At 38.3% G+C, this 16,220-nt stretch overlaps 1 protein-coding gene across 1 annotated transcript in view; it reads left to right on the top strand.

Moving 5' to 3' along the window:
- LOC107554921 (serine/threonine-protein kinase LATS1-like) overlaps positions 1-13,601 on the top strand; it is a 20,808-nt gene extending 7,207 nt beyond the window's left edge. Inside the window, 4 exon segments of the mRNA XM_016237580.1 lie at positions 4,017-4,599; positions 6,018-6,200; positions 7,508-7,614; positions 11,841-13,601. Of these exon segments, the coding sequence (XP_016093066.1) occupies positions 4,017-4,599; positions 6,018-6,200; positions 7,508-7,614; positions 11,841-12,341 (1,374 nt within the window). The 3' untranslated portion in view covers positions 12,342-13,601.
- The last annotated feature ends 2,619 nt before the right edge of the window (positions 13,602-16,220 follow it).

Genomic DNA, 16,220 nt, shown 5'->3' on the forward strand with positions numbered 1-16,220 from the left:
AAGTATGGAGAACAGCGATAGATGGACGGACGCTGAAGTGCAGGCACTTGTAGCAAATGTAGCACTGCCAGTTGTCGTTGGAGATTCTTAGTCCTCCTTTCCGTTCTTTCAATCTCTTTACGTATACGTCGACTTTCCATGTCCATTATTGTGAAACCCGCGAGACACAACAAAAACACAGCTCTGATCACAGCGTCCTCCATCCTCCTGTTGTTAACGTTGTTTTTCTTTGTTTCCGTTGTTAAACGCCGCTCACAAATGACGTCGCTGTCGACCGGCTTACGTCACTTCTTAGTACACACCGTCGGTGCGAATGCAACCCTTTAAATGGTACTGGGAAATAGTTCACGCAAAATCATCCCAGTACTTTAATACGGTCCATTTAGTTCTGGAACTAAAGCGGTGCGAAAGGCCCTAATGTTCTTTGCTTCTCTGCTCTGCTGTTAAAGGGATAGTTCACCCAAAAATTAAAATTAGGCTGCGTTTTACTCACCCCCGAGGCATACTAGGTGTATATGACTTTCTTCTTTCAGACGAATCCAGTCGGAGTTATATAAAAAATGGTCTTTGATCTTTCAAGCTGTTTAATGCCACTCAGCGGGTGTTGCATTGCTTCAGTCCAAAAGAACTTAAATAAAAAGCGCCCATCCATAAAAAAAAAAGTGTCTCACACAGCTCCGGGGGGTGAACAAAGGCCTTCTGTAGCGAATCGATGCGTTTTTGTAAGAAAAATATCCATATTCAAAACGTAATAATCACTTTAATCTAGTTTGCACCAGCAGTTGTACACGGAAGCGGCTCCGGGCGGATGACGTATGAGTTCAGCGCTGTGCATGCGCCGGTGAGTCTCGTGAAAACCAATGTTTGTTTACAGGATCAAAGGAAGCAAAGTTTCCTTACTTTAGCAAAGGAAAACCAGTCTCCTCTTGGCTTATATCGAAATCCTCTGACATTCTTCTTTACAAATCCTCATTTTGTACTTCTAATAAGTGACCGTTGTTTTGTTTTGATCTCTCTGCTGTGCTTACGCGTTCGTCACTTCTGAGCGGTGCATGCGCAGCGCTGACCTCATACGTCATCCGCCGGAACTGCTTCTGTTTACAACAGTGAGCGTAAGCTACATTAAAGTGATTATTACGTTTTGAATATGGATATTTTTCTTACAAAAACGCATCGATTCGCTACAGAAGGCCTTTGTTCACCCCCCGGAGCCGTGTGAGACACTTCTTTTTTTTTTTTTATGGATGGGCAATTTTTATTATTTTTTTGGACTGAAGCAATTACACCCCCTCGTGTCGTTCCAAACCTGTAAGACCTTTGTTCATCTTCGGAACACAAAATAAGATATTTTTGATGAAATCTGAGAGTCTCTGATCTTGCATAGACAGCAACGCAACTGCAATGTTCCCAGGTCCAGAAAGGTAGTGAGGACATTGGTAAAACAGACTATGTGACATCAGTGGCTCAATTTCAATTTTGCGAGTCTACGAGAATACTTTTTGTGTGCAAAGAAAACAAAAATAAAGACTTTATTCAACAGTTCTTCTCCCCTGGGAACATTTCAGTTGCGGTGCTGTCTATGCAGGATCAGAGAGCTCTCAGATTCCATCAAAAATATCTTAATTTGTGTTCCGAAGATGAACGAAGGTCTTACGGGTTTGGAACGACATGAGGGTGTGTAATTAATGACAGATTTTTAATTTTTGGGTGAACTAACCCTTTAATTTCCTTTTGACTTTGAACTTTTCCCATCTTTCTTCAATTATTCTTTCCTGCCCTTTTATACTCCTTTTCTCTTGTCTGTCTGTCTTCTATATCTTTCAGTCTGTGGATCTCCTCCGTAAGCCTGCTTTCTTTTCTATGTGTGATCAACTGGCTTTCATAGTTTAAAGGTTTCTTCTGGAGTAATCTTCGCTCAAGTGTGGTAACGTAAGACCGTCAGTTGGACAGCATGTGTATGTTCCTCAAATATTCCTATGAGCTCCATTCTGAAGCCTAGTGAGCTGCCTACCAAGACAGCATTACAAGGTGTCATATGTACATTGCAAAGGCTGTTATGAAAATCAGTTCTGTGATGGTTAGAAAAGCTATATCTAGACAATAGACTGCAAGGCAGCTCACTGGGTTTTAGGACAAAGCTAAGACCTTAAGGGTTTCCTGCAGCTCTGTAAGTTCACATCTATGCCCATGTGGGGTTTGTCCTGTCTTTTCACATTTTCTGCACTGATTGTTGTCAGTTGGGTAGTGATGTTTATGAATGGAGCAGAGTTACTACACTTTTACTGGTAGATAAAGTAATAATAGTTTAGACAAAATATTTAAAACAGAAACGTACAGTAGGTGACTGATTGGGTAGAATTTATTGTATGATAGATAATCTAAATCTGCCGTCTTCTGTGGGTGTATGTTTCTTGAAAACCCACCTCAAACCTTGTGTGATTTAAGGTTCATTGTTGTCTGGCTACTTGGCTACTGGCTTTGATTTGATGTGTTTAAGTTAAGTGTTATGATCATAATATTTCAGTAAAATACAACCCGATTTCAGCTAACAAGATTTCAGGTTAAGGTTGTGCCAGAGAAGAGGTAAAAAGATCTTATAATATGCATACTTATGTGCAGTGGTCGACCGATATATTGCCAAGGGCGAAATATCGGCTGATATTTGGCATTTTTTTAAATATCGGCATCGGCCGATAAGTTTTCCTGTTTGGCCGAAGCGTTCGAGGTGGGACTTTTATTTTGATGGTTTTACACAGACTTCTATTCATATTAGACAGAACTGTTAACGACAACAGCGAACAAGAGGGAGAATGTGAGCACTGTCTAATAATTGGATAGAACGTATAAACAAAGGAATTAAAATGTATACAAAAAGTATTATAATGATTGCTTTTATATTATTAGTAATAGAAAGGCAAACATTATAATACTTTCTTGTTTGCCGTCAGCATTTAGCAAATACGCATTTATATCATTTAAACAAATCTTTGAATAACTAATGAACATTTAATTTCACAAAGTTTGCAAACTTAGTCGGATCCAGTTGTGAGATCTTGTGAAGTGTGCATTTTTATCTTGCATGATCGCGTGTTCTCTGCGTGATGGTCGGTCCGTGTGAATGTAATGCAGACAGGTGAAGAGTTCAGCTTCACTAGAGATGCGCGATCGACAAACTTTAAACTCGTGATTTCAAATTATGCTGCACTTTATGCATTTGCCCACTGCCATATTCATGTCTTTTCCACTGTGTGCTGTATGTAAAATGAGTGTTACCTTGGCTTTATTTGGAAAAAATATGATTTCCAATGCACACAAACTTCCCAGAATACTGAGTGCTCTGTTGGTTACAGTGTTTACTTCCTTTTTTTATTATATTTTTTATTAAATATACTTTAGATGACAAAGTATTTCACAAATAAATAAATGTTTATTTGACACATTTACTTTTTAATCCATTTTCAAATGCTTTCAAATTTCTTAAACATTAATTAAAATAAATAAAAATATATCGGCCATCGGCCACCCTGCTTTCCAAGATATCGGCATCAGCTGTCAAAAAAAAAACAATATCGGTCGACCACTACTTGTGTGTTAAAATGCACATGAAATGAAATCCAGACGGCCAGAAAGTGACACTGCGTATCAGTCATGCTGAAGCATGAGGGAAACATATTACAGTTGAAATTCTAGCAACATTGCAAATTCATTTCAAGTACATTTGCATTTCCTAGTTGTGCAAGCACGATCAATGGCGAAATATTATAAGAAAGAGTAGGTATTGAGGTAGTTTTGATCACTGTGCATTGCATGCATTGCTGTTTTTTTCAGTGCTGAAAGCTGCTGCCTGCCAAAGTTGTGAATATTACATGATTGAATGGCTTGTATGTTTTCTCAAATAATTTCAGAAGTTCATTTAATCTGTCTTTGTGTGTTGTGTGAGCGAGTTTGTAGTTAGGCCTATGTGTAAGTATCTGTTCTGTTAGGGCTGGTATCTCAACAATGTGTTGTGTGTTCAGGTGGGACTTTCAAATGACGCTCAGGAGCAGATGCACATGATGCTGTCCCAGAAAGAATCCAACTACATCCGCCTCAAGCGTGCCAAAATGGACAAATCCATGTTCGAGAAGATCAAGACTTTGGGAATCGGGGCGTTTGGAGAAGTGTGTTTGGCTCGGAAAGTGGACACGGGAGCGCTGTATGCCATGAAGACCCTACGTAAAAAAGATGTCCTGTTGCGGAACCAGGTGGCCCATGTGAAAGCTGAGCGGGATATTCTTGCTGAAGCTGATAATGAGTGGGTCGTCCGGTTGTACTACTCGTTTCAGGATAAAGATAACTTGTATTTTGTGATGGACTACATCCCTGGTGGGGACATGATGAGTCTTTTGATCAGAATGGGCATTTTCCAAGAGGACTTGGCTCAGTTTTACATCGCAGAGCTTACCTGTGCTGTGGAAAGCGTCCACAAAATGGGTTTCATCCATCGAGACATCAAACCTGACAACATCCTAATTGATCGTGATGGACACATTAAACTGACAGACTTTGGACTGTGCACTGGCTTCCGATGGACTCACGACTCCAAATACTACCAAAGCGGTGAGCCTAACAAACAACTCAGACCAAAATATATTTATGCTAAATTGACCCCATTATTTTGTGCTATTATAGACAAATAGCTACTTATTAAATAAAATATTGCCAATAGTTAATGCAGTATGTTAGTGCATAGGGCATTTAATTTGTTTATTACATTAGCCGTAATCAGTGTTGGGTGTAACGCGTTACTGTAATTAAATTACTTATCCAATGAAAAAGTAAAGTAAGGGATTACTGTTCATTTGTAGGTAATTTAATTACAGTTACTTATGAAGTACTTGCGTTACATACTGTAAATAATTTCAACCGTTCTTAAATCAATATTGAATTTGAAATCTAAATCTACAGTCTAAAGATAAAATTGAATGCAGCGTCTTTAACCCTCTGTGCACCGGCGCGTTCACTTTCAGTTTTTCCTGATTCACAGAGAAACCTTAAATACTCTGATACAGATAAGACTAAAATCAATCGAATCTAAAAAGGGCCTACTTTTATTTGTGTACACTGACAATAACAACAAAACATTGTGCTTTTGTAAAATGAACAAAACAAACAGGGTGTGCTTTCTGCCGTCTCGGTCTCCGTGAGCAACTTTCTACGCATCACAAATATGAACTGAAACTCAGCGAATGCTTGACACAGAGACATGAGAAATATGTCTATAGAAAGCTTGAAGTGTCTACTTTTAAATGAACAAATTCAATCGAAAACGAATATTCTCCGATTATGTAATCCGTATGAAACTAAAGCGAGGTACAGTCTTTCCCGAATCTGAAAGAAAATCAATATTGAATTTGAAATCTAAATCTACAGTCTAAAGATAAAATTGAATGCATCGTCTTTAACACTCTGTGCACCGGCGCGTTCACTTTCAGTTTTTCCTGATTCACAGAGAAACCTTAAATACTCTGATACAGATAAGACTAAAATCAATCGAATCTAAAAAGGGCCTACTTTTATTTGTGTACACTGACAATAACAACAAAACATTGTGCTTTTGTAAAATGAACAAAACAAACAGGGTGTGCTTTCTGCCGTCTCGGTCTCCGTGAGCAACTTTCTACGCATCACAAATATGAACTGAAACTCAGCGAATGCTTGACACAGAGACATGAGAAATATGTCTATAGAAAGCTTGAAGTGTCTACTTTTAAATGAACAAATTCAATCGAAAACGAATATTCTCCGATTATGTAATCCGTATGAAACTAAAGCGAGGTACAGTCTTTCCCGAATCTGAAAGCTTGAAGTGTCTACTTTTAAATTTGGATATGTGAAGATGCTCCAACTTCCATGTCTTGGTCAGAAAGCCTCCTACAAACCAAAGTTGTCTACAAACCAAACAGTCACTTTTCACCATCACATCTTCGGTTCAACTAGGGTAAGGTGTTCAACTTTTTCTATCTGTGTCTTGTCAGGTGATCATGTGCGTCAGGACAGTATGGACTTCAGTAAGGAGTGGGAAGACAGTGCTAACTGTCGCTGTGGAGACCGATTGAAGCCACTGGAGCGCAGAGCCGCTAGACAACATCAGCGCTGCTTGGCACACTCATTGGTGGGCACTCCCAATTACATCGCACCTGAGGTTCTGCTGCGCACAGGTATGTCAGTGTGTGTGTGTAGTAGTACCTACTCGTGAACAATAGTAAACTTCATTTATCAAGCACTTTTCATACACTTACAAAGATTGCTTGACAAAGAAATACATGTTTCATGTAGTTCACACATAAATAAATATACTCACCCACATCATTCAAAACCTGCATGACTTTCAGTCTTCAGAAGATGTTTGTGACTGAGACATCATTCATGCTCATTGCATCTTGTTTTCCTTACATTGAAACAAATCAAATGAGCATTTCAACATTTTAAGGCTGTTCATCTCTAGTCGGAAAGCAAAGACAATTTCAAACTACAAAACGATCTCATCAGTTTAGTACACTTGAGCAGGAAGAATGAAGGCACAGTTATACTTCTGTCCATTCTTTTTCATTTTCAGTATTCATTATGGTCTCGCCTTTATTTGTATTAAAGCTGTTATTTGTGTGATGAAATATCTAAACAGTGCTGATTCTAGTACACCTTTGCAGTACTAGAGTAGATGTGTCTATAAAGTGACGTGACGTGACATGTGGCCAAGTATGGTGACCCACACTTAGAATTAGTGCTCTGCATTTACCCATCCAAAGTGCACACACACAGCAGTGAACACACACAAACCGTGAACACACACCCGGAGCAGTGGGCAGCCATTTATGCTGCGGCACCCGGGGAGCAGTTGGGGGTTCGGTGCCTTGCTCAAGGGCACCTCAGTCGTGGTATTGAAGGTGGGAGAGAGCGCTGTACATTCACTCCCCCCACCTACAGTCCCTGCCGGTACGAGACTCGAACCCACAACCTTTGGGTTATGAGTCCGACTCTCTAACCATTAGGCCACGACTTCCCCAAGAAGTTAAAAAAAGCTTAAATGCACTCAGATGTAGACTGTGATGTGCTTACAAGTAAATTTGAATGTACCACAGTGTTTTGTGCAGAAACCGGTCGTATGTTTGCTCCGTGTGTTGCACTCTCATTTATGGGGCAGCAGAGCAATTGAATGGAAATCAATTGCAGCATTTCAAACTCCTGAAATCAGATTACAGTAACTGGTTTATTTGCACACATATATTTAAAACAGGAATTATGTCCATTTTTGCAAAAGGCTTGTGGTACTATTGGTTTATGATGGTGGCACACATACTATTGTTCAAGTGTTGAACTAGTTTCTGTGTCACGTTGCTCATTTGCTGTGTTGTAAGGTACAACAGAACTTTCCACTGCTGTAATCCTGAGATTTCATAACCCTATAAATTAATTAAATTGGTATGATTGTTTTGTTTTATTTATTTACTTGTTTCCTTAATCCTAGGTTACACCCAGCTCTGTGATTGGTGGAGTGTGGGTGTTATCCTCTATGAGATGGTAGTCGGTCAGCCTCCTTTTCTGGCAACAAATCCTCTTGAGACCCAGATGAAGGTGAGAATATATGCTGGTCCTTATAGGTGGATATGTGTTTGGTCTCATGTTGTAACGCATACAGTGGTGGCCAAAATGATTAGAACACCTGACAAATATTGACCTTTTTTGCCTCAATAACATGATTTCATTTCATAATGTTCATGAAACATGCAGATGGTTTCTCTGAGCACAACAAATATCAGATGAAGTGAGCCCGTACTGTTTTTATCCACTTTTAACTTTAATATTTGGTATGTCCACCTTTTGCAGCAATTACAGCAGCACATCTCTCTAAGGGTGTGCGATATATATCATCTGCGATAATATCGTAATTGTTTTAACAATGTGCGCAAAAACCAAACAAAACATAGCTACGGGGTGCACGCAAGGCTATATCTTACTCATTTTGTTAATAAAAGTTAGATGTTTAATATATGCAAATTTGCCATTGTACTATTTTATGGCTGATGTGTTTTAATTGAGATAAATCACAAACTATGATCGTTTTAAGGTAGCCTGAGGGGAAATCCATATTCATTTTGTTTAGAAAAGTTCAGTTTGATATTGGTGAATTTATCATTGTACTATTTTATTGTATAGCCTTTTTTTCATTAATAATAATGAGCCATAAGCATTCATTTAAAGTAAGAGGAAAATCCAAAAAACTTTCATTTATTTGTGTTACAACGTAGGTAGGCCTACATCAGTCTTATTCATTCTGTTCATAAAAGTTTTACGTTTAATATAAGCGACTTTGTCATTGTAGCATTGCTGATGTTGTGTGTGTGTGTTTTCATTAAGAGTAGGCCTGATATTGAATCAACCTTAAGCATTCTTTTATTTTTTTTTTATTTTTTTTCCAAGAATAAGAAAAACCTAACATTTAAAGATCAAAATAAGCGCTACATGTGAGAATGTGAGATTTGTTGCTGCTGAGGTAGACGCTCTCGCTCTTTCTCTGCTGGCTGTCTTTTTTTCTTTTTGCAACGTTATGGGCTTCAACTCGGTTAACTGACACAGACATGTATTGTTGATTTTTCTGACGCCACAGATCAATAAAACGTAATAGCCTCTGCACGGACAATAATTAAATGATTTTAATTACTAAACCATATTGTTGATGAAAATAATAAGAGAAAAATACAAGTGGTTGTTGTTATTAATAATATATCAATGATTTTGAAAAAGTAACAAATTAATACCACTGTTTTAAATAGCAGCCGTTGAGCTGCGCGTGCTGAAGCTGAAGAGCTGAATGAACACGGTAAATTAATTCTATATGAGATAAATCGCATTCTATATGAGATAAATCAGATATACATCAAATAAACACAATATTACAACGTACAATTGCACAAAAGGCTGCAAACGAACAGCGCGCATCTGAAGTGTCTCTGAAGGAAATAATGCATTATTTATCGGCTTTAAGATATCGGCCAAATTTTCTTATCAGGCCGATACCGATAACAGAAAAAATGAGCCGATATGGGCCGATACCGATATGGTGGCCGATATATCGTGCATCCCTATTAAAAAGTCAATTATTTATAGCATGCAAGCCACCCAATAATCGCTGCTTTGTGCTTTGTTACTACAAAGTCTCAGCCTTCTGTCAATTTTATTATAAAATAAAACAATAAATGTGTTTTTACGCTCTTTAAATTGTAGTGAGATAATTCGCCTCAGTTCAAGCGGCATATGAATCAATGATGTTTTCCTCCTTAAAATTTGCAGCACGAAATAAACATGAAAATATTTGAATGAATGAAAAAAACCCAGAACAATTTAGTACAAACGAATGTCTCATGAAATCGATCAATCAGAGTATAAAAAAACGTCAATAAATCTGCATTTTATTGCTGTTTTTAATGTTAAATGTGAAGAATGACGGATGCCACAGACTTTTTTTTTTTGTTTGTTTTTTTTGGGCGAAGTAGCCTATAGGTGGAATTTTCATATTAACTTTATAACATGATTTTATTATCGTAATTTTGACTTTATTCTTAAAATATTACGAAGTTAATCTTATTTATTTAGTTATTTTCAATGTGCTGCTGTAGGCTATTTGTAGCTACTGAATGCAAACATCATTTTGGCACAGCGGCCCAAAAATACAAACAAACAAAATAAAGTAAAAAATAGTGAGGGAATAAACTAGTGTTTTCTGAGTCAGTGTTGCACAGATGAATTTGACAAACCTGACTCGCCATCTCCTCATTGGACGTGCCTTTAGAGAGAAATGCATCTTTACGGATTACATAATGAAATTAATTCGATTTGAATTATTTAGTTTTAAAATAGTAATGTAAAGCATTGTATAGATATACAGTATTTATCATGTCGGTGAGGCGCTCCTGCTCAAGACAGAGACGACTGAAAGCGCATCAGAAAGCATTTGTATTCCTTATTTTACAAAAGCACAAGGTTTTGTTGATATTGTGAGTGCACACAAATACAAGTAGACTTTGCAGTTCTGAATGAGGTATACTCTTACCTTTATGAGCAAAAATGATTTAATCATATTTTTAAGATTCCACTGTTATAAAAAAAAAAAAAAAGCAAGTGATGGAGCTGGCGCTTCCATGTCCTGCAGAGCGCGCTTCAGCTTCCACTCTCTGCACAAACGATTGGATATGCACCTAACAGCGCACATTTATCTAGGTTAAATGTTTAGATTAAAATCTATAGACAAAGCACTTCGTGCATTTCACAGTATTATTTTAGGCAAGTCGTCCTGTTGATTTGAGAAGGCTAAATTGATCAAACATATGCTCAACTCACTGTCAGCCGCTGGCCGCTTGGTCGTTCCTTTAAAAAAATAAAAACCTGAATTTAACAAACATAAAATATTTCTAAATTAACTTAATAAAGGAATGAAACAAAATATTACCACTTTGCCATTAAAAACCGAAACTGAACTATTTTAATGGCTGCAACAGCAGCTGTGTAATGGGGGGAGAGAGAGAGAGAGAGAAAAGAAAAGACACAGGCTCCAGTCGGACTTGAGCTGAGAATTCTGATAAGCTGTCGGACAAGGGCAATTCAAGGAAATTGCAGGAAAATTCATTTCCTCGTTTCAATTAAAAGTTCCCCTCAGCTCGGCGGGCCCCCAATCTGCCCGGGCCCATATGTACCTGCATACCCAGACGCTACACCACTGAATATAATCAAAAACCATGGCAACAAATGTTTTTAAGTCAGTTTAAGAAGTTTAATAAGTTGAAACAACTTTCAGAGTCAATTTGATTCAACTTGGAATGGTTGGAATGTTCTTCCGCGGTATGTGTGCGGTTCATAGTGCTGCTTTAAATATTAGTATTTAACATTTTATGTTTTATAGATCAAAGTGTTATGCATTTGTAACTGCAGTTTAAAAGCATTCATGTCCTGCATTAAACAGTGTGTAAACGCATCTAAATGCCACTTCAGATGCAGCTTCTGGGTTTCCTCCGCATTGCAAAGATTAATTTTGTTGATACTGATTTCATTTGCTTGGTAACGGTCCAAATGTCTTATTATTCTAATTCACTGCTTAAATGTAAGAATTTGACGCAAAAGTTAATGGACACTTTTAGAAAAAAATGGCTTTATAAACTGTAAAAATCAATAAACTCAAAGAATTTTACTTATTGGAAAAGATGAATTACTATCCGTGTGAACTGACCACCACACAGAATATGAAGAATAACAAAAACTCTAGGAGTCAGCTGTCTACAGCAGTCCTGAAGATACCAACACAATAACACGCTTAGCAAATAGTCTAATTATCGTTATCAATAAAATCCCAGAAAATATTGAGATTATTTTTGGTCAATATCGCACGGCACACCCTTACATCTCTCTGGCATAGTGTTGAACAACTTCAACACTAATGTTATCGCATGCCTTCTGCAACTCAAGCCAAAGGCCTTCCTTTGAATGTGCAATAGATCTGTCCAGTTTATTTTCCAACTCGCCCCAAATTTGCTCGATGGGGTTGAGGTCTGGACTTTGAGGGGGCCAGTCCATCATTTTCAACGTTCCAGCAGATATTGTAATGGCCAATTCAACAAAAACAACTGAAACCTCTTAAATATGCCAAGTGTTCTAACAATTCTGGCCACCACTGTGTGCAGCATTAACGAGCAGAGTCGACACTGACTGACAGCATCTGTTGATTTACTTGGCCCAGTGCAGTTATCAGCTCTATGTTAGCGCCACACAGAGTTTAATCATCCTGCTGTGTGTTTGTGTGTCCGTCTCAGGTGATAAACTGGCAGACAGCCCTACACATCCCCCTGCAGGCCAGGCTGAGTCCGGAGGCCACCGACCTGATCCTGAAGCTCTGCCGTGGCCCGGAAGACCGGCTTGGGAAAAACGGAGCCGATGAGATTAAAGCCCATCCCTTCTTCAGAAGCATCGACTTCTCCACAGACCTGCGGCAGCAACAGCATGCGCCTTACATCCCCAAAATCACACACTGCACTGACACCTCCAACTTTGACCCCGTTGACCCCGACAAACTCTGGAGCGACGACGCTGACGGCAACCACAACGACACGCTCAACCGCTGGTTCAAGAACGGCAAGCACCCGGAGCACGCCTTCTACGAGTTCACCTTCCGCCGCTTCTTCGACGATAACGGCCACCCGTACAGCTGTCCCAAGCCCATCGAGTGCGAGGATTATGACGGGGAGGAGGATGAGCCGGTCAAGCCGTCGAAGGGCTTAGGGCCAGAACAGGGGCGGGATTTAGTCTATGTTTAGTGTGAATGCGTGTGTGGGGGAAACTAACCCAGAAATCAAAAGAAACCAACCAGAAATGATATTTTGCATGAGCATAAATGTAATGGAGGACCATTCATATCAGCATTGTGATTATTTTCATGACAAGTTCATTTCAAACCTCCATTTCTCATTGCTGTAATGCAAACAAATATATTTAATAATAACTGACAGTTATACGATACGTATATATACATACAATATATGATTACCGTTAACCATTTAAAACAATGAAAATGACAAATTCAGAAGGAAAACATTTGAACGTAACAGGAATTTTGAGGGAAAATGTCTTTAATTCTCATGAACATGGCAACAATTTGAAATTCTCTAAAATGGACTTGATTTTTATTATGCAAAATATAATTTCTTCTTTTGATTTATGGGTAATCGGGGCATATTTTCACGATGTAGGATGTGAGTGTGTTTTTATGTTTGTTTTCTCTCCTCCATCTGTGGTGGTGACCCTTTGTGCTGTATTTATTATTTTTGGTTCAGGATGCACTTGTCTGGTGCCTTTTAAACAACCAAGAATCTAATGATGCAGTGGAGCTCTGTATTTCTCTGTAATTTATTTAAAGACTCTTTTTTTTTTTTTTATGGTAGCTGAAACAAGCGGAGTATTTTCTTCCTGAAATGATGTCTTTATTTATGATTGTGTGGATTTGTTTCTCATTCTGAGCGGCACAGGGCACTAGACTTCACACTTTCTTTCACCAAAACTATGAGGGAGATCATCGTGTACGCTGGTAGATTTAGCCGACTGTTCATTAGGAGTTCCCAAGAAAAACACATTGTAAATTGTTGCTCTGTGTATTTTTTATTTATACACACAGAAATTGTATATATAAGTTATGCAGTGTAAATGAGCCTAGTCCTTTACTCCCTTTTCTTAGTCTAGGGTTTAGGAAAGAAACCATGGGCTAGATTTCACAGGATAAGATGTCAAAACACTACAGATCCTGAGCAAAACGCTTTTGAGAACCCCTGCTCTGGTTTCTCTCCTTGCTGTGTCACTACCAAAGCCTTCTGTTTTTCTGCAAGAATGGTCTTGTTTTAGTATTGTATTTTTCTGAAATCTCTCTAATATCCTGTGCATCTCATCATGTAGTATGGAAATCCTTGATTAAGCTGGTGGTCTTATTCCCAGGAAAAGCATCTGTAGCTACTTAGTGTAAGTTTGCCTTGAATGGGAGAAAGGATGGGGTGGTAATAAATAAAAGGCCTTAAGCACAAACCACATACTTCAGTGTCATTATAGACGCATGTTCATTTAAAAATGCAGGACACATAACAAATGTGTGTAAAGTCGCTATGAAATCAAAATTGACATTTATTTTAAAGGAATGTTGCTGTGCTAATAACTGATTTATCAGTGCACGTTATTATTTTTTTTTAGTATAGGAAATCCTTGATTAAGCTGGTGGTCTTATTCCCAGGAAAAGCATCTGTAGCTACTTAGTGTAAGTTTGCCTTGAATGGGAGAAAGGATGGGGTGGTAATAAATAAAAGGCCTTAAGCACAAACCACATACTTCAGTGTCTGGTGTTATTATAGACGCATGTTCATTTAAAAATGCAGGACACATAACAAATGTGTGTAAAGTCGCTATGAAATCAAAATTGACATTTATTTTAAAGGAATGTTGCTGTGCTAATAACTGATTTATCAGTGCACGTTATTATTTTTTTTTAGTATAAAGATAGGTTTATGGCAATGATGGAATGATACGATAAAATCTCGGCTAAGAATTGGACACCTTTAATAGCTCACTTTATGCAACATTTGGAACTATGTATATATATATATATATACACACACACACACACACACACACACACCCCCCATTCAAACCTTCAGTTCTGTGTGTAAATGGTAGACCGAGTATACACACATTCAAAGAATAAATGTTGACTTGAAAGATATTCTGTTATGCTTCTAGGAAAGTGTCATTAGAATAGGGTCATCTTTAGATAAAAATCTGTTTCATAAATTATTTTAACACAAAAAAAGGATATGTTTTGAAGAAAAAAAATAACATTTGAATATATAACGAGTAAAATGAATAGAATAAAAAAGCTTAAATGTAGTACTTATACATTATTTTGCTTAAATTATATTTTAAGCTTAACCACTAAAGTGCATTAATAATAAATTGGTACCAGTCCAGAAAGGTTTTTTGAGATGAGATGTAGAATGTGAGTGTGAGGACATCCTCCAGCATAACTGGCCTATCATGTATGCTCCATCGATTCAAATCAGTCAGATCTTTTTCTATTGAATTATTGAAAAATACAAATCCACAATTACCTGGTTGCATAAATATGCACACCCTTTTATAAGACACTCTGTTTGAAATGAATAAGTTACATAAGTACAATAGGTATTTGCAATATAGTGAAGGCCATAATAAACAAGCGCAAGTGGTGTCAGAAGGGTACAACAAACACATTCCAAAGAACAGGACACCTGTCAAAAGATGACAGAAAAACAAGATGAAAACATGTTGGCTGCCAAGAAACTTATTAAAGGAGATGCATGAACGCCTGGAAAGTTCTGGTCACTAGCTGCATGTTACAACAATATCATGCATTTTTCATATATCTGAGGGAGGGCGGGATGGATGGATGGATGGATGGATGGTACCACCAGCAGCTCTGAGTCTCAAACAGGTAAAAACACTTACCACAATGCCTTTAAAATCAGAGCCGAATTCCAACAATGCTGTTTGGGCGCATTCTTGCCTTCAAAAACAGCTCAACGCAGGGTTTTAAAGATGGACGCAGCAGATAAAGACATTTGTCTGTTGTGTTCATACATAGGCCAACAATTGAGAATGTGTTTCTGCGTTATTGTCAAGTGCTGAGTTCTGCAAACTCGCAAATCCTCTCATTATAAATACGATGTAAAGAGATTTTTGCTTAATAATAGATTAATTTTTCGTTTTGTTTCTCGGCAAACCCTATCGTATGCCTTAACACTTGAAATACGGAATGAGTTGCATGGGATAATTTAATGACATTTTAATTATTTTTTGTAAAAAGATTGAAGAAGGTTACAATTAATTAAAGGGGTCATATGATGCTGCTAAAAAGAACATTATTTTGTGTATTTGGTGTAATGAAATGTTTATGCGGTTTAAGGTAAAAAAAACTATTTTCCACATACTGTACATTATTGTTTCTCCTCTATGCCCCGCCTTTCTGAAACACGTCGATTTTTACAAAGCTCATCGGTCAGAAAAGCGAGGTGTGCTGTGATTGGCCAGCTATCCAGTGTGCTGTGATTGGCCGAATACCTCAAGCGTGAGACGAAAATGTTACGCCCCTCACCATACTGTGATGATGCCGTGTCCCGACACGATGAGACAAAAACATTAAAACCCATTATAAACGAGGCATTTGTTGCATCCAGTGGGGACGTAATTACTGATTATAATGACTTATACTGTCTTTTTACGCGTTGCATTGCATCGCGCCGCGTAAACATAAAACCATGTCTGCATTTGTGATCGGAGAAATGACAAACAACAAGCGCTACTCTACACTGCCCAAAAAACTCGCTTTAAATATATAAAATATAAAAACTATTTAAATATAAAAAACGTACTTACAGTCTGTGAGTCAGAACAGCCGGCATTGTAGTCTACTCTCCCAGGATCAGGAAACAGTCCTCCATAAAGTCCTCACGGCGGGCTTGAGAACAGCGCGGCCAGCGGATTCGACGAAGGAGCGTCCGGAGGGCCTGCGGCGACCACATGTGACGACCCCGGACTGGACTCCGCTTCGTCCACGGTGAAAGCCGATCCGGTGATCCACAGCGCAAAGTTGATGTATTTCCTCAGCGACCAGCACGGATCAG

The sequence above is a fragment of the Sinocyclocheilus grahami genome, unplaced genomic scaffold (genome assembly GCF_001515645.1).
Source record: "Sinocyclocheilus grahami isolate Dianchi unplaced genomic scaffold, SAMN03320097.WGS_v1.1 scaffold519.1, whole genome shotgun sequence".
Classification (NCBI taxonomy): Eukaryota; Metazoa; Chordata; class Actinopteri; order Cypriniformes; family Cyprinidae; genus Sinocyclocheilus; species Sinocyclocheilus grahami.